The 27,651-nt window shown below is 37.0% G+C and overlaps 1 protein-coding gene across 1 annotated transcript; it reads left to right on the forward strand.

The window, feature by feature from the left end:
- The first annotated feature begins 4,741 nt into the window (after positions 1–4,741).
- LOC306886432 (E3 ubiquitin-protein ligase pellino homolog 2-like) lies at positions 4,742–27,282 on the forward strand. The gene is made up of 6 exons (XM_079443530.1): positions 4,742–5,104; positions 12,424–12,553; positions 18,980–19,081; positions 20,462–20,659; positions 20,931–21,119; positions 24,542–27,282. Exons 1-6 carry the CDS (start codon positions 5,028–5,030, stop codon positions 25,130–25,132), a joined length of 1,287 nt encoding a protein of 428 aa, XP_079299656.1. The 5' UTR covers positions 4,742–5,027; the 3' UTR covers positions 25,133–27,282.
- The last annotated feature ends 369 nt before the right edge of the window (positions 27,283–27,651 follow it).

The raw sequence follows: 27,651 nt of genomic DNA on the forward strand, positions 1-27,651 counted from the left end.
GAAATATGTTCCATTTCATAATTGATTATCAGAGGTTTTCCTACTTTAGGTGTCCATTTTGGAAGTGGTGTAAAATATCAGATGAACGCAGAGCGTGACATTACTCCTCTGACCTGAAGTAATAACTTACATGAGTCAACGTTCTCAAAGATCTTCTTGAAGCTCTCACAGTCTGATAGACTTACACAGGTTTAAGTCGTGACTCTGCTGTCGTAGAAACAGTCACTGTGAGTTCGAACTGTTAGTCACATTCTTTTGAAACTTACATAAATGTAACCGTGACAATGAGTTGTTCAGCGCTAGGGATCTTTGTCTTAGGCCACTAAAACCCACCCAACTCCCTGACAACCATCCACATAGCATTGCAATGTTTTCTTCAGATCATCCTGAGTAGTGTTTATGCATTATGAAAGAAAACGAATGATTTTGACTAAGTTGTGCAATCAGTCTCTCATACGTCATGCCTACTAATTTGTACATGCAGTTATATTCTCATAGTGCAAAGATCTAAACCAGACACATGCCTTTCAGGAGCAGCAGCTCTTTGCATCTGCTATCCATCAAGATGGAATGAGCGACCGAGTCTTTGATCCTTCATCCAGGCTCGTGTGTGGAGGGAGAGGGGTTGACTAATTCATAAAAAACTCTGCCCATACGTAACACACATGTGCTCATAGGATGCTGTCAGCATGTTGGTGAAATTGAGAAATATTTAAGTCATTGACACGGCATTGTTATTCATCAACATGCTAAGCAAAACTAAATCTTGTGTTTGCTTAATCAGAAGTGACATAATGTAAAAACAATAGAAGCAGATTTTTGGACGCGCCTACCTTGCAACTTATAAACAGATTAGTGTTGCAGTAATGAATAATTACAAGATCTGGGATGTTCTATAGACGTTTAATTCAAATTCTCTCAAAATGAATATATTTTAAAAAAGAGCCTCTGTATAAAGATGGACATACATCTGGTTTATTAGTTTGTTTATTAGTGGGAGGTACATTTTAAAATATAAACTACTGTTCAAACGATCAAATAAACATTAAAAAGTCTTAATGACCCCAAACTTCTGAACAATTCATGGAGACACTCTTAATTTTTTTTTAACTATTTCTTCTATTTTATTTTCATTTTACTTTATTGTCAATTTTGTTGTTATTTTATGGCTCTATATTCATTGTTACACTTCAGTCAACTCATGACTTGTTTTAAATATTGCTATATAAATAGATTTGACAGTGGCATTTTAGAAAATCAGTACGGGGTGAAATTCGTGTCCAAATTACATTTCAAAACATGTCCAATTAAAGCAAGTAAATCAATCAATCGATCGATCAATCACCTCCTTGGAATTATAAGGTTCTATCTGACATTTTTGTCAAAGTTGAGTTATTCTCATAGTTATTCTGTGATGACTTATTTACATTATGTGATGTTTCTTTTGTAAGCTGTGTACATCTTGGACCTTTTTTAGAAAACAAAAAGGGTTCTATTTACAGAAGTCTATGGAATGCAAAAACTTTGAAGCTCAATATTTCAAAACTGCTCAGAATGCAGATAGAACCTTAAAATTCCAAGGCGACAAAATAAATATGTAAGTATAATATACTGTATATAATCTGTAAAAAAAAAATATATACTGCTATATACTGTAAAATCAAAATGAAGCCTATTTCTAGCCTATGTTTTGCTTTTGTGACATTATTTCATGACAATTAAGCACATTGCCCCCATTCACAACTTCACATTACTGTTATGCGTCTGGACATTCAATTTTTATTTTTTTGGTAATTCCCATTATTCAGTCACATTCCTGTCAGCGTTAACAAATAATGTCAAAGCGTGTGTGTGTGTGTGTGTTTAAATAATATATGTAGGCTTCATTCTCTTTAAACAAAATATAATTCAATTTTTTCTAAATTTTTCCATTTCCTTTTTTTTTTTTAAATTTTTTGATAGATTTTTGTGAAATTGACCAATATAATGACTCCAGAACAAATGCAGCTGTGACAAAGCATGGTGGATTAAAGTAATTATGACCGAACAAAGCTCTGGAGCCCTGTTTATTTATATATTTATTTATTTTTACATTTACATTTAATCATTTTGCAGACGCTTTTATCCAAAGCAACTTACAATTGGGGAATACATAAAGTGATTCTCCTTAAAGAGGCAAACAGACACACAAAGTGCTCTTTATATCAAGTTTCAGGCATTGTTCAAATAAGTACAAGCTGGAAAGGGAAGGAATAAATAAAGAGAAAGACAAAGTTTGTTTTAAAGTTAGGATGAAGTCAAGTAGTGTCGATCACTGGCACTCTCAAGTAGTGATTTTTTTTTTTTTTTGAGGTGAAACCCACTAAAAAAACCTAACTGCTCTGGATGGACTGTGGATGGAGTGTGGGCTAATTACAAGACTTCACAAAAGAGTGGAGGTAACACATTCAGCAGGAACGTGTGAATGACTGAACAGCCCTCAAAGTACATGGAGGAGTAGTGGAGTTTAACAGCTGATAGGGAAGTTTGGCCAAAAGTAGGAGGTCTTACTACCTGTGATCAATTACAACACTATTTTAGCATTCAATTATTTAGAGAAAGTGAACTGACAACAAGCACTCAAATGAGAACATGCACTCCAATTTGTCAAAGGAAGAACGAATGTCAAGAGAGACATTTTCATCCATCCAATGGGCCAAGTTGAAATTAAAAACAGTTTCCCCACAAATGAATATTCTGTCATCATTTACTCAACCTCACATCTGATTTGCTGTTCCATGCAAGAAAGAAAGTATATTTCGCTTCCATAATTAGCATCTAACACACCTGTACATACTAAATTGTCTATTTTGTATATTGTGTTTGTGCTATTTTGCACATTGTCTATTGTGTATATTATTATTTTTATATAAATTAGCAATAAAGCTATTCTAATTCAGATTCTGATAGCACGTCTTCGTTCAGACAAGTGAAAAGAAAACAATACACATACACACAAGTGTTTATTATATTACACTTTATCAATTCAATATAATACAAAAGAACCCACTCTGAAAATGACTTTTTTTATTATCATGCATGCAGAAATCTCCACTTTAGTAGCACAATAGCACTTACATGCAAAACTTTAGTTTTATTCCCATATTATATGAAGGTTTTAACAGAGGGGTTTGTTCATACACTTAAAAATAATCATGAACCTTGAAACATTTCAATTAAAAAAAGGTTCTTTTAGTTGAAAAAGGTTCTTTAGATGATAAAAATTATTAAAATGTATATATATATAATAACTGTTCACTGAATAGTTCTTTGCGGAACCCAAAAATGGTTGCAGGTGTATACAATTTACTTGATTTATAACATTTTTATTCTTAAACTATTTGGAATATTTTATGGCTGTTGACAGTATTTTGAGATTTATGCAGATATCCAATAAAAAGGGATCTGATTAAAAGCTCTTTCTGATAAAAAGGAATATCCAAAAAGTCCAATATGTCTAAATAAATAAATAAATTGAAACTTTTATTATGACATTTTTAGATTAATGTTCTGGAAAGTGCACATTAGGACATATTTAATTACATAATGCCACATTTGCATATTTAAACATGACATTTCAGAAAACTTGTAATACAAAACAGTTTTTTTTTAACCTTGATTAATCAACTGGGGAAGAATGGTAATATCTATTAGTTAAAACATGTACTATTCACCTGTTTTGTCTTGCCTTCAGCAGAAAAATACACATTTTTAGTGTCTCAAACTGTTTCAAATACAGGTGTGATAAACCTATAATCCTAATTATCAAGCCATCAAATTAAAAACAGAATCTCAGTGCTTCTGTGAAGGCATGGCTGGATGAAAAGCAAACTCCTAGTAAATGGCTGATTCATGTGTGAGCTGTTGAACAGCGTGATGTCTGTGATGGACCTGAAGGCATGATTTACAGCAGAGCAGGTCAACAGTTTATATTCTCAGACCCTATCACCTCATTTACGTTATGGCTGCACATGGGCTTTTTGAAGTCAAAATCATTTATTTTTAAAATCAAACCCCATTCAGAATATTACAAAAAATGCTAGCTGCAATTAAAGTGATAGTTTTAAAGATAGCTTAAGATGTACAATGAAAGTCAAAGGGGTCTAATATTGATTACAATGTTCTGCAAAATATCTTCTTTTGTGTTCTGCAGAAAAAAAGAAAGGCATATAGCCTAACTTTGACGTGAAGGTGAGTAAATGATGACAGATCTTTTATTTTGGGTGAACGTGGCTGTTTGATAAATGTAGAGGTTTTGGTGTGTTGTTTTAAATCAGTGGAAACACATTTATTGATGATTCTGTATGTCACTATATGAGTGACACTTACAAATAAATCTTTTTATTTTTTCAAATTATTATTATTATTTACGTAAAGTGTACCCAAATGGATAAAACCAAGTGTATTACTTTAAATATATCTAAGTTTCAGCTTTTGTTTACATAATTAAAGGTGCCGCCTCAGACCGCCGTTGTGTTGGATTGTGCCGTTAGAGGGGTGCTTTTTTTTGCTTAAACGTTGAAATATCACAGGATCAAACTGTCCATTACAGATTGTGCAGATTCAACACAAACTGTAATAATTAGCAAGTATACACCAACCAATGATAAACCTATGAGAATATTCACTATAATATTTGTAATTTTCTTCGGACGCTCCCCCGCGTAAAGTCGTTCTAAGTGAATGGTACGGTCCGCCCCCTACTAGTACTGTTTTTCTTACAGCGGATGGAAGCGATAAGTTACTCGCTGTTCATATAATGAAATATCCCCGAGACTTAAGGCTTTATTGTTATTATCATCATTATTTCTTAAACCTCTCTCGGATGTAGGATTTCACTGACTTTTTTCTTTTCTGAAAAGTAAGTTACAGCTCAAGATCGGGAGCAGGTAAATGGGAAATATGGCAGTTAGGAGCGTCCTCTAACGTTAAGTGTTTTCGTCGCTGGATTGATCGTGTAATCGAGAGGGTGTTGTGTGAAAAGCCTCATGTTTTCATCGGGCCAAGAGGAGCACAGTGCGCCCACCAAAGAGCCAGTAAAGTACGGCGAACTGGTGGTTTTGGGGTGAGTCCATACGCGGTTATTTTTCCTTATGTGTGTCCAATATTGACGCGACTTTTGTTCTATTATTTACTGTTTCCTTTCATAATCTCACAATAGGGTTCTTTAGAAACTCTCTAGCATATATTTGAACCGCTGTTTAGTTTATAACTGCGTTTTTGGAGAGTACGGAAATAGTTTGTTTACACACTTGCCAGACCTCCCAGCTCTTAAAATTCACGCGCTCACGTTACTGCACAAATGAAACACGTGCGCTTTCGCGAGCGCTGTCTATAAGATAGCACGAGCCAGTCAAATAACTACATTTAGGCACTTGTTATTTTTATGCACGAAAAACCATCCACTAAAAATATTTCCATATGTTTTAGAAACACGGGTTTTAAATGTGATGTGCATGTTGCTCCATCATGGGGGTGGATCGTTGGGCTGTGAATTGGTTTAATCCTCAACGCTCGTATTTTGGCCCGCGTTTGGGTTTTGATGGGACCTTCTCATCGGGATCGTTCATCATCTGTACGGGAAGTCATAACGAGATGAAGGGCGGTGGAGGAATTCAGAAGCAGCCCACTAAAGTTATTTGTTCCCCCTCCTTTTCTGTGACTGAGCAAAGAATTTGTCTCCTTTTTACCTCGCTCTGCTGGGTTGTAAATCACAAATGTTCAGTGATCTAGACGAGCAGGGCTTTTCAAACCATTCCTGGAGCACTGCATATGTTGGATGTCTACCTCATTAACGATGTGTCAGATAAGGGCAATCCCTCCTGAACTCCTATTGATAGCATTACAATCGATATCATCCCATCCCAAGAGACGTTTAACTTCAAGCATCTGAAATGTGCTATAGACCTAGAGATATTTTTTAACCTATTAAAACTTACTGTTTCATGTTTATACATACATTTGTAAAGCTTTTATATTATGAACATGATTGCAAATTTGCTAGAAAGTGTTGTATACAGTCTGCTACATGCCTCTGTCATGTGATTGATAGTTTATACGTTTTATTAGTATAAATGTAAAAATGTCCAGCTTCAGGTTATGGTAAATATTTTTTGTGAATTAAAAAAATAATAATAAAGTAAGCACAAGATTAACTTTTATATTGTTAGTAGTAATTCAAGATGAGCATTTACTGGACTGAAACAACTTGATTATCTGTATATCATGTTTTAGAAAAGTAATGTTAAATATATTATACATGATATAGATAAGGCTTTTGAGGAACTTTCATTTCTCTCAGACATCGTGTTGCGTTGCATTGTTTTTCCCTCCACGAAAACTACATAGCTTTGATTAATAAAACATTTAAACACATCTATCTTAGACACATTATTGTTAGATATAATGTGACAACTGATATTTGTGTGCGTTTTATGTTATAAAGATCTTATTGTTTTTCATTACAAGCTATCAAAATTTCTATCAGTATCTGGACTAAATTACATGCTTTGGGTCAGTTTGGGCATCTGAATGTAATTGGTGTTTCTTCCTCCTCAAATGTGAGCTCCATATTCCCATACTACTGTATACGAGCAATAAAAAATGTTCCGTTTAAAAAAACTTGATTCCATATGTCAGTCTTTACAGGGCTAAAACCGCAATGAGATGAATTTCAAGGGTTTGGAGGTATGCATGTTTTTGTTGGAGCAGCTTGTCTAAAAGCACAGAAAGCTTTGTTTCAGTCTCCAATTTGACCTCAATTTGTAGGCCAACCTGGCTGCTGGCGCCCTGGGTTCCCTCTGGAATTTCCTATTTTTTTTTTTTTTTATAAAAGTGGATTTTGATTTGAGTAAATTAAGAAGGGTCTGTGGTTAACAAGACTCGAAGAGAGTGTAATATTTTATTTCATTACAAGTGTCGTCTGATTTCACATCCTTATAGTGGTTGTAGGTTCTTGTTTAGCAACTTGTTTTAAAAACACTGCAGGTTCATACATAGTCATGTAACTTTTGTAGAATAAACTAAGTTTCTTGGAGTAATAATTTAAGAATGCTTTTTTTTTTTTTTTTTTTTTTTTTTTTTTTTTTTTATAAATGCAGAATATAATTGTAATTATGACAGAGACTTGACAGCCTTTGTAAGACTAATGTCAAAAATATCATAATTGTGAGTTCTGAGCACATGAGTCATAGCATATCATCTCGAGTTCAAAGATTTCCCCAAGTTTCCAAGTATGATGTTGAAAGTGGTGTGTCGATTTAAACCCAGGTGATTTCAAGATGAAAATCAGACAAATGTGACTGCAACTTAAGTGATTAAATTAATAATTTTCATCATTTTGAGTTCAGATGTAGTTGTTTAAGTTTATTGTTCACAATATAATTAATTTGTTTTGTTATGGTTACATCTGCATTATTTTGCTGAATTAAATGCATGACGTTATCATAATAAATGTCCAAGTGTCGGTGTATAAGTTTCCTAGGTGCATTTAATAGGAAATATAATTTCAGAATCTCACAAGTTAACACATCACATGACTCAAACCATCAGATGTAGCTGTAAATGTTTATAGTTGAGTGGATTGTGTCTTTTTATATGTAAAGTGAATCAACTTTTATTATGCATCATAGTACAGATTTAATCGGATGATTTATGGAATTTGACACTCTGCTTGAGCCAAACAGACCTATTGTAGCGCATTCATTGTATGTGTGTTTAAAAAAAAAAAAAAAAAAAAAAATCATGGGACCAACTTTCCACTGCCCTGATTCAGTGGGGTTGCCTGGCATTGGCTGCTGGCACACAGAGAGCAGAGGCTGAAAGAGGGTATTATTGATCTGGGCACAGGCACATCTGAGCCTCCAGTCCTCCTCTCTCTGTTCATTGTTCTCATTAGACTGACTGAGCTTTTTGATAAGGCTTTGTGGGACACTACAACCCTCGAAAATGCACCTTTTGTAATGGTGTCTTTCCTCTGTGACTGATAGCTGTGGGGAGATGGATCTTGCTGACTCTAAAGTTTCTGCCAACTCACTGAGATGGCCTTACAATCAGTGTCATTCATATTCTGACATCTGAATGGAAGAGACGATGAACCTAGAGCATCTCGGATGTACTGTGTATTTGTATAACTAAAATCTTAATTTAAAATGGATTTAATATTATTTTATATTTCTCACACCCAACCTGTTATTGTTGTATCATCCACTTCAGAGAAATGTGTCCTTAAATGGCACGTCAAACTGTAATTGGTCACTTTTCATACCACTTAGACATCATGCTGGCTGAATCGGAAAGCTAAAGAGCAGCTGCCTATGAAGGCGCCTTCTAAGGAAACGTTTCAGATAGACTTCCAAGGCACCATGTCTAATGATCTAGAACAGTTCAAATGAGCTTTAGTCACAGAAAAGCAAACATTTAAGACTTGTTCTTGGAGTCATGCATCAACTTTCAACTGAGATGCCATTCTTTCCATGAACTGCTTGTACAGGATCATGGGATCTTAAGACTGAAGGGTGCATCTTCAAAATCTGACTAGATAATGACATCTCTGTAGACAGGATGTTGCGTATTTAATGGTTCGGACATGCCTTGATACTCTCCCTAATCGTTACATGTTTACTGATAGGCATCAATAGACAGGATGTTGGGGCATCTCATAAGTGCTGACATCATGCACACTGTAGGGAGCTGAGTGTGGATTAGCATTTTACTCTGAATCCTTGTTCTCATGAATGCTATATGAAAAAAGATCCGGGACACAACCAGGAAAATCTGATGGAGCAGAACAAAACTGCTGACTGCTTGTACCAGGATGACATTAAGAGCTGGAGTCAATGAGAAGTCGTCTCTGTATTAACATCATTTAGTCTAAGGTGTCTTTAGCACCATGGTGTGGTTAACTAGGAGTAGCTTGATTAAATAATGTAATGGTTTAATTAAAACGAGTGTCCTTTTATGATGCACATTTGTCTTTGCTATGAATCAGTGATGGAATTACATTTTCAGTTTCGGTTTGCATGCAACATTAAAAGGAACCTGCCCAAGGGAAGTAACTTTGAGAACAACACATGCTGTTATACAAGAGAACATTTACATGTGAATCATGTTCCTCGTCACTGATAAGAGGGGCTGTAAAAATATACTGAGATGGTTTTTGGTACTTATATCGCAAATATCTATTCTTAAGGACATTAAAACCTAAAATAAAACTCCAGAAAGGTGTACAATACGGGACCTTTAAAGCAAAAGTAAAGTTCAGTATTATTGTGTAAGAATGACAACACAGCCACATGTTCTAGGCTATTAATAATACAATTATAATCAAAAAACACTGTTTAAAGGAGTATATACCAGAATTTATTTAGGAGAAAAATGTAAATGTGCAGTATTTATAACTTTTTTTAATTTATTTTTTTATAAGTAAAATCAATTAATTGGAGATGCTTTTGATTATTAAAATTTAATGGAACCATTAAAATGAAATCCTGAAAATAATGGAAAACTTATTTTGTAAAGATAAAACTGTAAAACCCAAATTAATTAGACAGGCTTTTTGATTAATAAAATTAAATTTAACCATTAAAACAGAGTATAGAAAAATGAAAGTGGAAAAAAACTGAATGTGGAAATAACTGTTTTCATAGGGCCCTATAATTTTTTTTTTTTTTTTTTGTGGTAATAAAAATAGATGTAAGTGAACAATAGCCTTTAAAATGACTTAAAATACATATATAATAGCAGTGAATTAATATAATAATTAGTTCAAAAAGTATCAAAAGCAAGAAATCATATGGTTTTATTGAACAAAACTGTTAAAATACATAATGTATTATAAACAATAGAGCTAATGTGCATTACGCATCGCAACAAAGGCCTGACGATTGTTTTTACACATTACTGTGGATCTAATCCTTGTTTAATATTGACCAAGCACCATTTAATTCAAATGTACACTTAATCTTTAATATTTGGCCATTTGCTTAGGACAGAAATGCTATAGTCACTGTAATTAAATGAATGTGGACATCAAAACGTGTAAACTCTGAGTGAGGGTTTGAGCTTTTATTTTGAAATCATAATTGTATTCTCCTGTGTCTGTGTAGATTTATAAATTATTTGCCTTATGCCCACGTTGCGTTCCCAGATGACTGTTGTAATAAACCCAAACTCACAACATCATGCAGAGATGGAGTTTGAGACGCTCCACAGATGTAAAGGATAACAGTTCCTGTGGAAATACTGTGAACGGAGCCGCTGTGAGACGCACGTACTTAACATACACGCATGTAAATAAAGTGTATATACTGTGTTAGAACTGCATCGCATATAACTAATTTAATCATTGCATTTGTGAATTCACAATTATGCTTGATTATGATTTTTAAATGGGTTTAATATAGGGCTGGGCGATTTTATCAGATTTTATCGTTTAATTTGAATAATGTTTTGCCACCATTTAATTTTTTATAAATCGAGGAATCTGGATTTTTTGAATAGAAATAGACCCTTTTAGGGCCGATGCCACAGTTACGTCACAGCGCTAGCTGGAGGCAAAACAAAGCGAAAACTGGAGGTGGCTCATTCAAACCAGCACAGATTCGGCTACACAAGGAGCTTAAAATATCATCTTGTTGTGATGCTGGGTTCCCGAATCGATGTTGTAGAGGCTCCAATTTGAAATTAAGGCATACCTGATGCTACTGCCAGACAAAAAACCGATGATAGCTGTGGTTAAACGAGATAAATGAGCGGACTGGACAGAAACGATCGTTAAAAATCCTTGCGTTTGCAGCGCACTCTTCTTATCAGAAACGTTTAAATAAAGTACTGTCTTTTGTTGTTATGGGCGCGTCTAAATATTTCTTATGCATCTCACTATGTCGTGTATGAAATAATGTCTGTGCATGTGTGTAAAACAACAAACTGACGATTTATGTTTAATCCTATGTAATTGTATATACAACTGTGTCTGGAATAATAATGTAGCTGTAAAACTAGTTTGCCTGCTGAAATCGAAATATATAATACACATATCTTCATGACTAGATAGACACTGTGAGTTTGTCTTAACTATACAGGTTAGATGTGAGTCACTCAACCGAAGGGAATCCTGTCAGATCATCCATCCTTTGAGTAAAAGCGTGTGCGGGTCGGCCAGTCTGGTTTCGTCCGTTAAAGTTGACCTTTTCAAATTACAATCGTGGTCCTGGACAGTGCATCTATACCTTTTATATATGCAGGTAAAATCTGAATTTCTCCAGTTAGTTTAAAAAAACAAGCTAAACAGACTTCATAGCGTTAGTGAAGCGGTCAAATGATACAAAATAATTATTACAACTACATTAACCATTAATTGTAGAAAAAATACAATTATTATTAAAAACATTTAAAGGAATATTCTCACAATTTTTCTACCATGTATTAATTTTAACAGTAAACCTTTGTTTGTTTGCCAAAAAATAAAAGGGTTTCATTTTCATTTGATTTAAAAATAAATAAATGTTTCATGCCTTCATTTGATTATCAGAAAAAATATAACAAGAATTTCTGAAGAAAAAAAATTGTAGGGCCCTATTGTTCAAAATGTTCAAATTGAGAGTTTTGGACTTATTTTTTCACTGAAATGTTTTTGTTATTACACAGTAAAGTATCAAAAAAAAGGTTCTGTTGGGTACCGAATTTCAGGTATCGGTACCGTACCGGTTCAAATGTGAACAGTACCCAACCCTACTGGTAACATCATTGTTTCTAAAGGAATTAAAGCTACAGCTTCACTGTTAATACGTTGCTAATTCATGCATACGCAGCATCTCTCTCCTCTCCTCATCTCTTGTAAATGAACACTTGATGAATTACACTTTTCTGAGAATAGAATATTGAAGTGGAGATGGCTAAACTGCAAGCTAACCGGTGGTTTCAGAAAGCAAGGGCCAGCTGTATCGATACTCGTTATGTCAAATCTCTGTGACGATACATCAAACACAGCACTAGCTCGGGCATGGTTCAGATCGCCTAGTGTGAGTACACTCTTAGACTGCTGGAAACACTGTATCACGAGCCCCCCATGTGCTGAGTATGTGTAGATGACACAGAATGCATCGCTACTCTTTGAAGCACATGGTGCGTTCTGTCTGTACAGATATTTCAATGCGGTTCGATAACTGTGCAATGGCATGGTTAATTATGAAGCACATTTTGAATGATGAGCATTCCAGTACTGCAGAAATCTTTGTGGCTTTCTGGATCCTGTGTTGGTCTGCTCATGCGGCAGGGATCTGTAGAGCTGTGAAACACCATATATTTTGCGTTTGACTTCTAAAAACGATTCTTAATCTCCCTCATCTAACGTTATCTAATTTTGGCATTTCTCTTCTTGAACAGGTACAATGGTTCACTCCCCAATGGAGACCGAGGGCGAAGGAAAAGCCGGTTTGCCCTTTACAAGAGAGCCAAAGCCAATGGTGTCAAACCCAGCACTGTACACATCCTTAACACACCACAAGCCAGCAAGGTAATCTCATATCAGAAACCATAATTGGGAGACCTAATCATCTGTGAGATTTGCTTTTCACCACTTCTCCGTGCTTTGTGCTGCTGCCTTTTTTCGTTTGTTTTGATTGTTACTATTATGACTTGAATTTATTTCACAGACAGAATTCCACTTCACATTATCTTTAAAAAATAGTTTCTAGTTTCAAAGAAATTCAGAAATTGGGAGTAAACTTGAATGATGTACAGCTCATTGTTCTCCATGAACGTCTGAATGCCTGAGTTTTGGGGTCCTACCTTCACTCTCCATCCGAGTTACCAGCAGTTATGCCGTAATAATATATTATAAATAATCTGACATTAATGGCACAACCAAATGCCTTTACTCTTTTTAAGAGATTGCATTTAATTTTATATTTTGCAGCAGGGGTGTGTCAACTCTTTTTAGATTGCGGGCCATGGAGAAAGGCTAACTTAAGGGACTGATTTTTCTTTGTTAAACCATGCCGTTCCCATGCAAGCGCATGATCAACACATGCTCTTCTGAAGCTTGTCAAATCTAGAATCAACTTTCTGCAACAGCAATACATGGAATTTAAAATTCTTTCACCAGAATTTCCAACTCAACAGAGAGTAGTAGAAGAGTATGTTGGTTTCTTGCCCAGTTGTAAACGGTGCCATGCAACGTTTGGTTAAGAAAGATTGTGACTTTTTAGTTACTCCACAACACTGGCTGCGATAGCATACCTAACCCCACCTTTCAAATGTCTGCTTGCTACTGGAACATTCTTCAGGGATTTAAAGGGTGGAACTAAACAGAATGGGTGGGGTTGAGTTGTAAAAAGTTTGTCATTCAGAGCAGCCACAGCCAATAAACTAATCTGTGCGGATACTCTGAGCCTCCAGATGTTATTAAAATTCACAGAGACTGTCTTTCCCTCTGATACTTGAAGTTTAATGGGTGCTGGAGATCTGTTTCAACACATTTGAGCAGCCAGGCCACAACTTTCAAGTGCAGCCCACATTGTATCAATTCACAATGGTATTTTGATCATAACTTCTAACCCAGTGTACTAACTTTTTGAGAACGTGATTTTTTTTTTTTTTTTAATCCATTTATCCAAAACATGCTGATGTTTTAAAATCAGTTGACTTGGTCTATTCTCACGTTTGGTTGAACTTAGAGTTTTTAAATTAGTCACTTCAGAAACCACAGTTTTATTGTAGTAATTTGTAGTAAAGGTTTTTAAGAATTTAAGTGCAATGTAGTTTTACCCAGTTAGAGTGACCTTTTTAAAGAGGTTTACAGAGGACAACTATACCAACTTTATGGAGGTCACCTACAAGTGGGCACTTGTTCATTGAACTTGTTTGGGCCACGATCAACAGAGCAGAACCCTAAAGCTATTCGCAGGCTGAGAATAGGCATGGCATTGTGCCACCTTACATCCATTATCCTTCTGAACTCCTCAATCTGTACCTGTCTGATTCCAGCAGTGCTCTACTCTTCGCTCTGATGTTGTCTGACGTGTGTAGTCCTCAATAGACCACAATATCAGAATTTACACCCTTCAAACTGATATTAGTGTTGGTTGTGGGAGTTGTCATTTTTTTTATTTATTTTTTTCAGTTTTATTATACAACTATTCATGAGCTTTAATTGGGTCCCTCAGACCAGTATGCCTAACTGCTTTTCACAGTCACACACTGTAATTTTCAGTTGCGAATGTGACTGAAATGGTCACACTATAGAGCTGTGTTTAGTTATTTTTAAAAGTAGGCTTGTTTTGTCATTTTTATAAAGGAAGAATGTGATATATTTGTGATATGTTTGTTTTACACAAAAACACAGGCTCCATAATTAAAGTCCCATGAACGCAAGGAATGTTTTCTTCTTGCCATGAAACTAGCTGGCATGCTGTATTTTTGGGGAGGTTTTGTTACTGTTGGCTGCTTATTATCCATCCGCAGTGCCTCGTCAGAGCTGAAAATAGCCCAACGCACAGTCATATGTGAATCACGCTGCTCTTTGGGGTCACGGCGCTATGAGGTGGAAGGCCTTCCATGGCTCCAGGCATCGGTCTGAAAGGGTTAACTAAAAAACGACCAGTTCTCCAGCAGTGACACAAGTGCAGCTGCTTCATTGTAATGTTAAAGTTGAACAAAGAACAGGCTCTGCGACTACTCAGTGCGTCCGTGAACTCCTTTCAGATAATGGGTCACAAAATGTCACTAACCTATTCCAAGAACAATATGTGATTGTTCATGGATGTCTTAGAGGTTTTTGCAGAGGTTAGAGTTGTTGCCACTTGCATTGAAGGCTGTCCAGTGCTGATGGAGGGTACAGTTGAATTGGATCCTGCGGCTTGAGGTTGGTGGCCGCAGCATCTCTTCTCATCGTGCGTTTACAACAAATGCGAGGCCCAAGCTGCTCCGGCGTCTCACAGATGGAGCTGCTTCATGCACCATGTTGCTCAACGGGTGCGGCTCCACTAGGTCTATTGTTTGGGGGCTTTTCTGTAGCTTTTGTGGCCCACTGTAAAACAGGGGTGGGGTGTGGGGGATGGATAGATGGACCCCCTGTTGTGATCTGGCAGTGAGCGTGGAGAGCTGCCCAGTGCTTCACCCTCAAGCCTCTTTGTTCCACTTTACTAAGGACACAAATTTGCCACCAACAATAACGTCCCAAATTTTAAGCTGGAAGCTGGTCATACGTAAACTACGAGTCTCGTCACAACACAATCAATATAGCTTTGGACTATGTCTGGGTGGGATAGATCAAAATGATGCAGTACAGTGATATGCTGTAAAATCTAGTTAATAATTATCTATATAAATGTAATCTAGTATTGGCTATTATCAAAACCATTTATGTTTCACTAATGGCTAATCCAGACTAGTATGTGTAAGCTCTTTAGTCACAGTAGTGTTTCAAACTCTAAAATATAGTTGTTGTTGGGATTTAATGGATTCAAAGATGGATTCAAAGTTTCATCTAAAGCAAGTCTTTGGGAGCAACTATTTGAAAGTCAGTAACAACATATTTAGGCTAGTTATTTCAGTTTGCTATTCGCCTATAAATGACTAACATTTTTAGTTTTAAACAAGTTTTTGACCGATTAATATGTTTGACGTGGTCTAATAAATTTATATATTCATCATAAGAAATAATTTCTGCTTATGCATAATAATCTTATTTATCAGAACCCTTTTTTGTGGCTAAATCAAAAATCCATATTTTAAATATCACATTCTGTCTTGTTGATGCACACTTGCTCCCTGTAGTGTTTAATGGAGATGAAAATATGCACATGACTTGCATATAAAATGTAAGCTATGCACTGAAGAAAGGATCTCTCAAGAGCATTAAATGGTGTAAGCAATCTGTCAGCACCTGACACGGCAACCAGCTCATATTAAAGTCTGCTTTGAGCCTCTTTGAAGCATTTAAAAGCACTCCCGTGCTGGGGGCAACTCGGGTCGTTCATTTGTTCGTTTTAATAAAAAAATAAAATGATATATACATTTAAACATTTTGAAGCTTGTAAAAGGTTGCGCAGGGACCTTCAAACTGATTGTTGAAATTATCTATTTTTTCATCCATTAAAACAGATGGTTAGGAAGAACTCTCAATTTGTGGAAATGATCATACTAATATAGCACAAAATAAAACACATTTTTAAATGATTTCAATATTCATGTTTATGTACAAAAATTAATTTGGATTTTGAGTACTTCATATATCTTGGCTAGGTCTATAACAGACTCACCCAGCATGACTATTTAGTCTGGGTTATAACAGGACATATGTGGGGCGTGAAATTTTGGCTTTCCGTTTGCATATGTGAACTGTTTGTGACCTCCGGTGTAATTTAGAAAAGTGTTATGTGCATGAGCATTCACGTAGTCCTGTGCTCGGCATATGAATAGACACCGAATTTTAAACGCCATAATGCATTGGCCTATGTTTTACAGATACAAACCACTTTCCTCTCTTGGCTGTGTTTTTCCATTGTTACACACTAGTGTAGTAACCATGACCCAGTTTCCACACCCTCTCGAGCACACGTGATCGAGATGTGGGTAATTTGGAAATCACAGATTAGAGGAGAGAAAGGGTGAATTGGGAAGTGAAAAATAAGCACACTGGGAAATTGAGTGCGTTTAAACACTGCAATGCTGTGGTTTCTCAAGCCACCAGAATAGTGTTCACACACAATGCGCTTTGTAGTGAACTCAATTCGTATTGCAATTCAGATCATGTATGCATATCTGTGATGGCTAATTTTATTACTTCATTAAGTAGAAATTATATAGAATAGTGCTCAAACTATACTCTTTTTATTTTGTTAGTCATGTGACGTTGCCTCTTCTTACATTCTTGACTTGAATCATGTATGATTTATTTATAACAAGCTGAATATGACAGCTGTCTGAGTAATGAATGCTTGATGGGGTGTGTTTCACATAGACAGTAAACACTCAAATTGCATGTTTGTTACTGTGGTATTTTAGTTTTGGACAAACTTTTTTATATATATATATATATAATTATTTATACATACACACACAAAGGTCAGAGTTATTAGTAGTGCTGCTTTCTAACCTTTTCAAACTTCTGGGTTTAGCAGAGTAAAGGGCATATAGGAGTATCATGTGAGGCCGTAGCAAATGTTAATGTTGCCTTCCCATATTGTAAGTTTTCATGAATTTCCAAATAGAAGACATTGATGCCTTTTAGAAGATAGAAAGCTGAACCTGACACAGTACATACTGAACGTACACGCCTGTAATTTGTGGTTGCTTGTTTTTCCTCATTACCCTTGCAGCAACTTCCTCAGCAGCTGTATTTAAAGCCCAATGTAAAGGGGAAAAACAACACAGCGAGTTCTTGTCAATACTTCTAAACAGTTGTCAATTATTATTTCTCATGCAATATTAAGTCTACTTTAGTTATTGAGCGCAAAACTTGATAGCTAATAAGTAGGGGTGTAAGAAAATATGGATGCACGTGAGTATCGTGATATTTTATTTGGCGACACTGTATCGATTCTCCAAAACGGAATATCGATATTTAAAAATAAATAAAAATAAAAATCATACAAGATTCATGGCCGTTGTTTAGTTTTGAGTTCATATCCCGACCGCTAGATATCAGTCTTCATCTCTCGAACTTAAACAGTGACAGGAAATACTAGCATCAGGGCACTCCACTAATGTTAGCGTTAATATAGTTCGCTGCCAGTAATGGAGGATGATAGAATTGTTCCAGTTCTCGTTTCGGTGTACAAAGCTGAAGTGTGGCACCATTTGGGCTTTTGTGGTAATGTCCGCCCCGGGACCGCGGTGCGAGCACAATCTCGGTTCTGCCGTTTGCCGCGTCCCATGTTGAAGAGCCTTTGCACGGCGGGCGGTAGAGTCGCCGTGCAGCTGCAGCTTTCTCGTAATTCGGGGGCGTTTTGGGCAGTGCTTCTACGCGGTCTCAGCGATTCTACGCGGAACATAAATACAAACTGAAAAACCTGTGAAATCCAAGTTGATAAGTTCTGATAAAGTTTAACATCTGTATTTATTTTGTTTTACAATTGTTTAGTTTTCTTTAGGAATCCTGCAAGCACTTTATTTTTCACTGATATTAAGATGTCATTTTTTTTGTTCAGATCAAATGTTTTGACATTGTATGTCACAATTGTAAACTTAAACTGTGAACCTTTAAAGTGGAATCTATAAATGTATATTATCTTTTTATAAAATGCATTTTATACATTTAACTAAAGAATCATGCAAGCACTTGAATATTTCCCCCTTTACTCGTGCTGCACAAAAAGTGGTTCAATAATGTTGAATGTTATAGGGACTGATTATTGCAAATGCAGATCCCAGTGTGTTCTGGTTAAACTATTTTTATTTATTTTTTGCTAAGATTTGCATATGGTGGTGTGTTCTTAGTGACAGCATTCCTAAAAAATATATATCCTATTCCTAAAATAAGAAATATCCCAATATATCGCCTTGCTTACAGCATCGCAATGTATCTCAATATATCGTATCGCAACCCCTGTATCGTGATGCGTATCGTATCGCCAGATTCTTGCCAATACACAGCCCTACTAAGTAAAGGATCCCTCAGCTTACTTTGGGTATGAGCCTAAACTAATGCATGTTTTATTATTTCTGAAGTTTTCTTTTACCAGACAAAATGAAAAGTGAAGGCAAATCTTATAGCCTAGATATAGCAACTTGGCAACAGCATATAAATCACACTAAAACTTTAGGAACTACATATCAATGCCCTGGAATTGTGGCGGCGTGTTTTTCACAGAAAAAACTAAGTTTTCAGAAAGTGTAAAAATCTAGTAATGTATCAAAAAACAAAAAAAAAACATTCTCAGTGTGCCACTGTAGCAGGAAAGCCTCTCTGACAGATGCTTCTGTTGTGTTGTGACAGGCGGTGAACTGTAAGGGCCAGCACAGCATCTCCTACACGCTGTCCAGAAACCAGACGGTGGTGGTGGAGTATAGCCATGACAAAGACACAGACATGTTCCAGGTACTGTTTCGCAAAAACAAAAAACACTTTGAAATCTCTTCTCCTCTTCTGAGCATAAATTCAGTTTCTGCCTGTTGCCTTTCTCTATACTCTGAGGTCTGATTTCCACCAGAGCTAATCAAGATCTGTGATATTGGACCGTTTTATTAACTCCCCCAGTCATGTGCTCAGAAACAGTGTTGCGTATGTTTCGTTTCCTTTTTTTCTTTTTTTGTGGTGGTGAGCGGGGACTACGCATGAGGGAAAGAGTCATGGATTGAAGCAAATGGGAAGAAAAGCAAAAACAGGAACCAGCAGCAACCCACAGGGACAAAACTGAAACGGTCTCTATAAAAAGGAAATAAAGTGGAAACCGTTGCATCTTTATTTCAGTACAAGTATTTATAAACCGGATTTAGTGCAGTGAGCACCTCTCTATTCTTGGGAATTTCCACCCCACTTTTAAAACTAAATTAGGCTCTTCAAACAAGTCCCGGCATATGCTTGACTGTTTTGATCCTGTTTACTATCGACACAAAATAGTGTAGGAACAGAAAGTGTGGGTTTTTTTGTGATCATTACTATTTATCAAAATATTCTGAAAATAAAAAAATCGCCATTTCCACAATTTAAGTTTCACAGCTGTTATCAACACGAATGAGAATTAAATAATGCTAGATGTATACAGTGGTGGCCAAAATGAGTAGAACACTAGTATTTTCAGCAGCTAAAATATGGTTTTAAGTCAGTTATTTCTATCTTTTGCTGTAGTGTGTCAGTAGAAAATATCAGTTTCATTTCCAAACATTCATTTGCCATTAATTGTAATAATCCAGTGAGATTTTTGTCTGACAACAGCCAGTGCTCCACACAGAGATCTGATCTGATCATCATCCAGTCTGTCTGCAATGACATGAAGAAACAAACTGAGACAGACTTTATTTTAGTTAAATAGATTTTCTTTAACAAGTAACTTCTATTATGACATTTATTTTTGACAGCATCCTCATTTTACAGCAAGTCCTAAAACTTTTAACGGTACTGTAGCTTTGCAGGTAGGTTTCTTGAAGCATCTTGAAGATGCTTGTGCAAACACAAATCTCACTGGATTATTACAATTAATGGCAAAATGAATGTTTGGAAATGAAACTGATATTTTCTACTGACACACTACAGCAAAAGACAGAAATAACTGACTTCAAACCATTTTTAGCTGCTGAAAATACTAGTGTTCTAATAATTTTGGCCACCACTGTAACTTTATACTAATATAATATAAATCTTTATACAAGAATATTAGTTTTCTCCTAAAATTGTTCTTTCTGTAATGACCTGGACTATAACTTATTAGATAGTTGTTGGAGATGGCTGAGAAACTTGCATTTTTCTTTTGTACATTAGATTGGACGATCGACGGAGGGCCCTATTGACTTTGTGGTGACTGACACCGTTTCAGGCGGAGGGGAGAGTGAAGAGACACCCATCACTCAAAGCACCATCTCCCGCTTTGCCTGCCGGGTGGTGTGTGAACGTAACCCGCCCTACACAGCACGTATCTACGCTGCAGGCTTTGATTCTTCCAAGAATATATTTCTTGGAGTAAGTGTGTATTCTTGCCTGGTCTTGAAATGGAATTGTCTGTGGGATGCATTTCTCATCAGAGTTACAAGAAACTTTATTAAGCTTTCATTTATATATACTTGTGTATGTGGTGTCTGGGGAAGTATCCACTTCTGCTGATCCAGTGGAACTGATCTAAACTTACCTGGTAAATATAGGTGTGTCTGGCTAACTGGAATGAGTCACCCATGTGAAAGAGAGTGCAGCGCATTCATTTTTGTTTATGTATAGTAATTAAGTCTCTCTGTAGGAGAAAGCAGCCAAATGGAAGAATCCAGATGGTCACATGGACGGGCTGACAACCAATGGTGTGCTAGTCATGCACCCGCGGGGCGGGTTCACAGAGGAGTCCAAGCCTGGTGTGTGGAGGGAGATATCGGTGTGTGGAGATGTTTACACGCTGAGAGAAACACGGTCTGCTCAAACTCGAGGCAAACTGGTTAGTACGTCAGCTGTATCTGCTCAATTTAGTTCACGGTGTAGCCAATCATCAATTCACTCACTATTCCTTTTACAAGCTATGATATACAATCAAGCTCAAGTTGCAGAAACCATCTAGACTTAATTATCTGAACTACAGATTAGAATTAGGGGTTCAGTCCAGGGTCAGGGAGTTTCTTGAATCTGGTTGAGGTTCCAGACTATATAAATGGACTGTTGCTAGTGTAGCAGTGAAGATTCTGGGAATAGCAAGGTCTACTGGTTCAAATCATGGTAAGGATGACCCTTGAACTGAAGATTAAAGAGGACCCTACCATGCCCTGACTAGGACACTCTACTCTCACTGATGTACTCTAGATCAAGTTGTTTACTTTTAAGTACCTATGTATATTATGTCTTAATCAGATCATGTTTGTTTCTTTGTGTTTGAGTTTTCAGTTTGCAAATTCATCGTTATATTTGCCTGCTATGGTCCTTTTTCACATTTCTGGGTTTCTTAGCAGCGGAAGTCGTCATAGTTGGGTAAACTTTTATAGCGGTTAATGGGAGACTACATCAAATATATTTTGTGTTCCCATTTACTTAAATAGCAAAATAACAACTATATTGTTAACATTATATAACTAGTGTTTTCACGACATTCTGATAACTGTAATCAGAAAACAATGTCAAATTTACCTTATCTCCCATAGACCCTGTATTAGAAACACCCTTACAGCAGCGTAAACTCGTTTTTTGTAATTTAATGTAAAGGTAATATAATGTAAAGTGTTATAAATGTGTATGCATTTAAAAAAAAAATATATATATATATAAGGAAGGATGATGATTCAATGTGCCGTCACAGTCTGTGAAAGGGGTCCATATTTAATTTTGGTAACACTTTACCTAAATCCTTTATGTATTATTATAATAGTAGTTTTTATGCATTGTACAATAATTTCATGAATAATTGTAACCACAGTTAATTATAAAGCAAACCAAAGCAGTTACTTAATTTGGCTATTTAGAGCTGTGATATACACAGCATGTTTGAGTCTTTGAACCTCCAGCTCCTCCTGGAGGACAAATGTGGTTCTGCACGCATTTACCATACCATCAATTTCAATACCATAACAACTGTTTTGCTAATAAATGCACTGCTAAAAGTAAATATTAACATTTAACCAATATCCATGAGGTTTAATGTATTTCTCAATTAAACAAAAGTTTACAGTATCAGAAACTGAAAACAATATCCATCCATTCATAAAACAGCTTGTTCTCTGTTTGATTGCAGAGATGGTGCTATGGGCAATTTAGTGTCTCCAGTTCACCTCTGCATGTCATGAGGATTTTGGGGGTAAACTGGACCCAGATGAAACCCACACAGACCTGCACAAATGCAATTATCTACACTTTATCAATGTACATTTATGATTGTTGTAAACCATAACAATGTCATTTGTCAGCGAATAGTTATTCAGACGCTATTGGCTACATGCTGCTAACAATTAAGGCAGACTATTATAACCCATAGGCTAACCTATAAACTGTGTAAATAAGACTTCCTGGCCAGCTCAGTGGAAAAATAATCTTAATGTCTTTCTGCCCTTCAGGTATTGTTGTTGTAAAGCAAACTGGGTTCAAAGGTCAGGACAGACGTGAGACCAAGACTTTATCAGGCCTGTAATGGGAGCAGTTAACCAGTTACTGAAAAGCCATTGAATTTAAAGGGATAGTTCACCCAATAAAAAAAATTACCCATGATTTACTGAAACCCATCCCAGGTGTATATGACTTTCTTCTTTCAGACAAATACAATCAGAGTTTGTTGACTCTTTCAAGCTTTATAATGGGAGTGAATGGGGGGTTGAGATTTTGAAGTCCTCTGCCATTTTCCCTAACAAATCCTCATATTGTACTTCTAATTCATGACCGGTGCAGGGCTTAAAGTTCTGCTTTAAAGCCCCCCCCCCCCAAAAAAACCCTTGTTTATCACTTTCGAGTCCATGAGTTCGCCTACCAATGGTATGAGAGGAGCACAGCTTTCACTCTCAACCAAACTAACATTACTAGCAATCAGACTTTTTTGCTCTTAACGAGATAAACATTAGACGCGCATAATAGTATCCAGTAGCAGAGCCAGCCCTGATGAATAGACAAGCGCGACACGTTAAAAAAGCTCCGAGGCGCAATGATCAAAGATGTTCATCTACCGCATATTTACCTTAGACCGTAATAAACAGTCTAGATTACAGCTCAGAGTAATCATGTCATCTCCATAAGAATGATATGATTGCCAGAACAAATTTACCGGGATTTTTGAAAAGGTCCTGTTCACACATGATCTCTTAATGGTAACTTAATTCTAGTGAACCAAGTATCTGAATTTTGTCTCAAGTGTGTCGTCACACCCCTAGTGTTGATAAACTGTGATATAGCTCATCATTTTCCAAGTGTATGATATAGCTTTCATTCTTCAGGTCAACCATATATTCACGAGAAAAAAGAAGAAAATCAGTTTGAATAAGGAAAGCAATAACTATGCCATTGTATCCTTTCAAATGTTTACGTTGCAGCAGTCATTGCATGCTTTGCATGTGCTGCCCGCCAACCCCCCGCCCCGGCCCAAGTTCAGGCTCAGAATTTTGTTTGCTTTAACCCCTGCCGATGTTTTGTTTTGTTCTCTCCTCATACATTTGTGTTAGTCACTTCTCACCGGAGCTTACGCTACGCCTACGTCATCTGCTGGAATGCCCCTCTCTCGTGAACGTGTGTACAACAGTTAGCAGAAGCTAGAGATGGCCATTTATAAAGGTTTAAATATGGATATTTATCTTATACAAACGCATCGGTTCGCTTTAGAGAACCTTTATTAACCCTCCGGAGCCATGTGGAGCACTTATTATGATGGACAGTTGCACACTTTTGGGCTTTAAAATCTTGATCACCATTTGCTGCCATTATAAAGCTTGGAAGAGCCAGGACATTTTCTTTTTTTTTTTTTTTTTTTTTTTTTGCATTCATCTGAAAGAAAGCTATGTGTACACAGGATAGCTTGAGGGTGAGTAAATCATGGGCTAATGATAATTTTTGGGCAAACTATCCCTTTAATGAACACCTGTAATCCTCAGTTTGACTCACGGCTAAGACAAAAGGCCTTTTTGTGTTGTTTGCTTCTTCTCCCCGGGTTGGTGTGAGTTTCCCCTGGGTGCTCCAGTTTCCTCCTCAATTCAAAGACAAGCAGGACAGATGAATTGAACACTGAATTGTCTGTAGTGTGAGTGCAAGCCCTGTGACGGACTGGCCATTTGTCCAAGGTGTTTCCCCACATAAGGCCTCCAGTTTTCCCACAACCCAACATGGGACATATGTTTTGGAAAATAGATGTACGGAACATCTGTAATGAATGCATTGCGTTGTTTGTTTTATGCTCAGGTGGAGAGTGAGAGTAACGTACTCCAGGATGGCTCTCTGGTTGACCTGTGCGGAGCCACGTTACTCTGGCGCACAGCCGACGGCCTTTTCCACACCCCCACTCAGAAGCACCTGGAGGCTTTGCGGCAGGAGCTCAACGCAGCCCGGCCTCAGTGCCCTGTGGGACTCAACACCCTGGCCTTTCCCAGCATGCAGCGCTGTAGCCGTGCCCTGTCGAATGTCCCCACCCAGGAGGACAAGCAGCCCTGGGTCTACCTTGCCTGTGGCCACGTTCACGGCTACCACGACTGGGGCCACCGTTCTGAACGAGACCCCAATGCTCAAAGAGAGTGTCCCATGTGCAGAACCGTGGGCCCCTACGTGCCACTCTGGCTCGGATGCGAACCAGCCTTTTACGTAGATACTGGCGCACCAACGCACGCCTTCGTACCTTGCGGCCATGTGTCCTCTGAAAAGTCAGCCCGCTATTGGGCGGAGATTCCTTTACCGTACGGCACCCACGCTTTCCATGCCGCCTGCCCCTTCTGCGCTACCCAACTCAATCTTGCTCAAAAGTGGGCGAAGCTCATCTTTCAGGGGCCTGTAGACTGAGAGTGTAGAGGAGGCGGACAGTGGATTATTGCGTAATTGAAGCGGAATCCAGTATGCTGAAGGACGATTCGTAGAAGGTGTGACCGCAAGCTGTGAAACTGCCCTTGAAATACTTATGCTGGAGAGCAGGTTCTTGCTCATGAACGTGGTGATAGTTGGCGAATGACAAGTGTCCATCATGATTTCCTTTATTTCGTCTACCGGCCTACAAGATGTCAATTCACACCAGCATTACCACAACACTCAGGAGATTTAATTCATTTCTATTCCTGGCTTTAGACCCGAGGTGCTTTGTTTGGTTCTTTCTTGGTGATCAACCTTCCTGTGGAGTTTTGTTGCTTTAATAATCTCTCCTGTGCTTTTCAAAGAACTTTAGATTTGGAACTAAACCGTGCAGGATGGTCGGAGGACCAGGACTGAACATGCATTGTTTTAAGTAGTTCAATGTGTGGGAACTCCCAAAGCTCAGGATCCCACATCCCAAAATCCACTGAAGGCTTCTACAAGGGTCCACTTGTTGGAGCAGTGATTTGGGAACTGCAATACTAAAATGGTTGTTTCCAAAGATGAGAAAAAAAGTGATTCTGTTTGTACTTTACATAAAGTGCTACCAACATAACACTCCTAAGGGAATACTAGTTAGCCACAGTAGAAGTTTCATTTTGGATCGTGCATTATGGAATTAGAGCGATTTTGTCATTTTAGCCTAGTCCTCTGATCACCTACTTCAATGATCTCAAGCATTTGGAAACTAACACGTTTGTTTTTCTTTCCGTCTCAAAGGTTAAGGATTTTAAGCTTTGGTGTAAAGGTATTTTTATTCATACCCGGGTAACTGGTAACAAGATTAACAAAGGATGTTGCCAAATATTTCTGGAACCGGCTATAGAGTTAGTAACTTAAATAGTTTTCAAGAACTGTGCCCCAAATATTTTAGTACTGCTAATTGCTTGCCACTTCTTCATTTTCCACATGTTGGTATTGGTACACAATCAAAGTAGATGTAAAAATTGTTGACTACTCTGCAGGCGGCATCTAGACTTTTCCTAAATGTGGAATATGAGATTGAAAACAATGATGGAGGAGGTTTATGGCGTAAAGGAGCTATGAAGCAGTGATCGCTTGGTAACCATTTCTCATTGGTCAAAATTCTTCCTATTTCAACTGTTTTATAAGCTTATGAGATTGACTTTTATTCCACTATTTTCCTAAAATTTATACAGAGATGGTTTCTTATGCCTAAAGACATTTTTATGGGGATGTGAAGAAGATATTTTAGGCATACTGAAGGGGTATTTTTTTTAAACGCAGGCTTTTTACTCACTGAAAAGTATTTTACTACACAATAGCCCATGTACAGTTTGTTTTAAAACAGATACTAATATATTTATTCGAATATGTACTTTACTGTGTGGTAGGTGTCTGTATGAATGTATCAGCCTGAACAGCAACATCTGGTCATCACTCATTTATAAGTGCATGCTGCGTCTGGATACTTAACCTGAGAACAGTCAGAAGTCATATTTCTTTTATTGATGCTCATGCCTTTGATCCTTTATCTGGTTATGCTTGTGTTTGCAGAATAACCCAATGTGCCTCCCACACTCCATGTGAAATTCAGACCTAATATGAAATGTTAAAGGAGCACTAAAATGAAATCACATTGGATTTTAAGTAAATGTTCTGTTTTTTTTTTGTTTTTTTAGATAAACCGTACCTTGTGGTGTAAACGCCTTGTGTGATTATACATGCATTTAGTGGGATGTTCTGTAGCGTTTTCTTGAAACACAACATATCATTGTGAAATGTTCACACCAAAAGCAAAATGAACTCTGGGTGGGGAGTATATTAAGCAAAGCTACTGTTCATTAACAATGATGCTGATGTGAGGGTCTTCCGTGTGGTGTTAACTAAAATAAGGCCAAACCTTTTTTTTCAAATGCCAAAAAGGATTTTGTGAAAAAGCTTCTTTGTATTTTGTCATGTTGAATTCCAGGGAGCACAATTCATGTGTAAACTATTGTATATTTCAGTTGTCCAAAATTAGGCACAATAAACATTACACTACAGAACGTTAGTTTTTTTAATTGCAGCTTTGAAATAAAGGATATTTCACTCTTCACTTATGTATTGGATAATACATAATGCATCTGTTACGTCTATTATTTCTGAGTTATGTTACATTTGCTCTTAATGTCCATTCAAAACATGTTTCAAGCATGAATAATCTAACTCATTTTACCACTAAACTTTTTTTGTGGGTTTGGAGCAATATGAAGGTGTGATTTTCATTTTTGAATGAACTAGGTGGTCACACCAGAAGTTTTTTTTTTCTTGTGTGAAATGCATCATTTATCTGCAATATTGCAGATATACTACCGAGTGGCTACCACGATCATCAAAGTTCAGAGGAGTACTGGCTAATGTTAATTTCAGGCCTATAAAGAGTGTGTGCTTCCTCCTGCTCCTCTTTCTTCAGTTGCTCTTGCATTACATCATCAAACCATTATAAAGTTGAA

Source organism: Barbus barbus, assembly GCF_936440315.1.
Source record: "Barbus barbus genome assembly, chromosome: 20".
Classification (NCBI taxonomy): domain Eukaryota; kingdom Metazoa; phylum Chordata; class Actinopteri; order Cypriniformes; family Cyprinidae; genus Barbus; species Barbus barbus.

What these genes read in the sequence shown, in the direction of transcription:
- LOC306886432 (XM_079443530.1), top strand. Translation starts at nt 5,028, where the DNA reads ATGTTTTCATCGGGCCAAGAGGAGCACAGTGCGCCCACCAAAGAGCCA. An exon ending in GGCGAACTGGTGGTTTTGGG is followed by an intron (nt 5,105 to 12,423) that starts GTGAGTCCATAC and finishes CTTCTTGAACAG; the next exon opens with GTACAATGGTTCACTCCCCA. An exon ending in CCAAGAATATATTTCTTGGA is followed by an intron (nt 20,660 to 20,930) that starts GTAAGTGTGTAT and finishes GTCTCTCTGTAG; the next exon opens with GAGAAAGCAGCCAAATGGAA.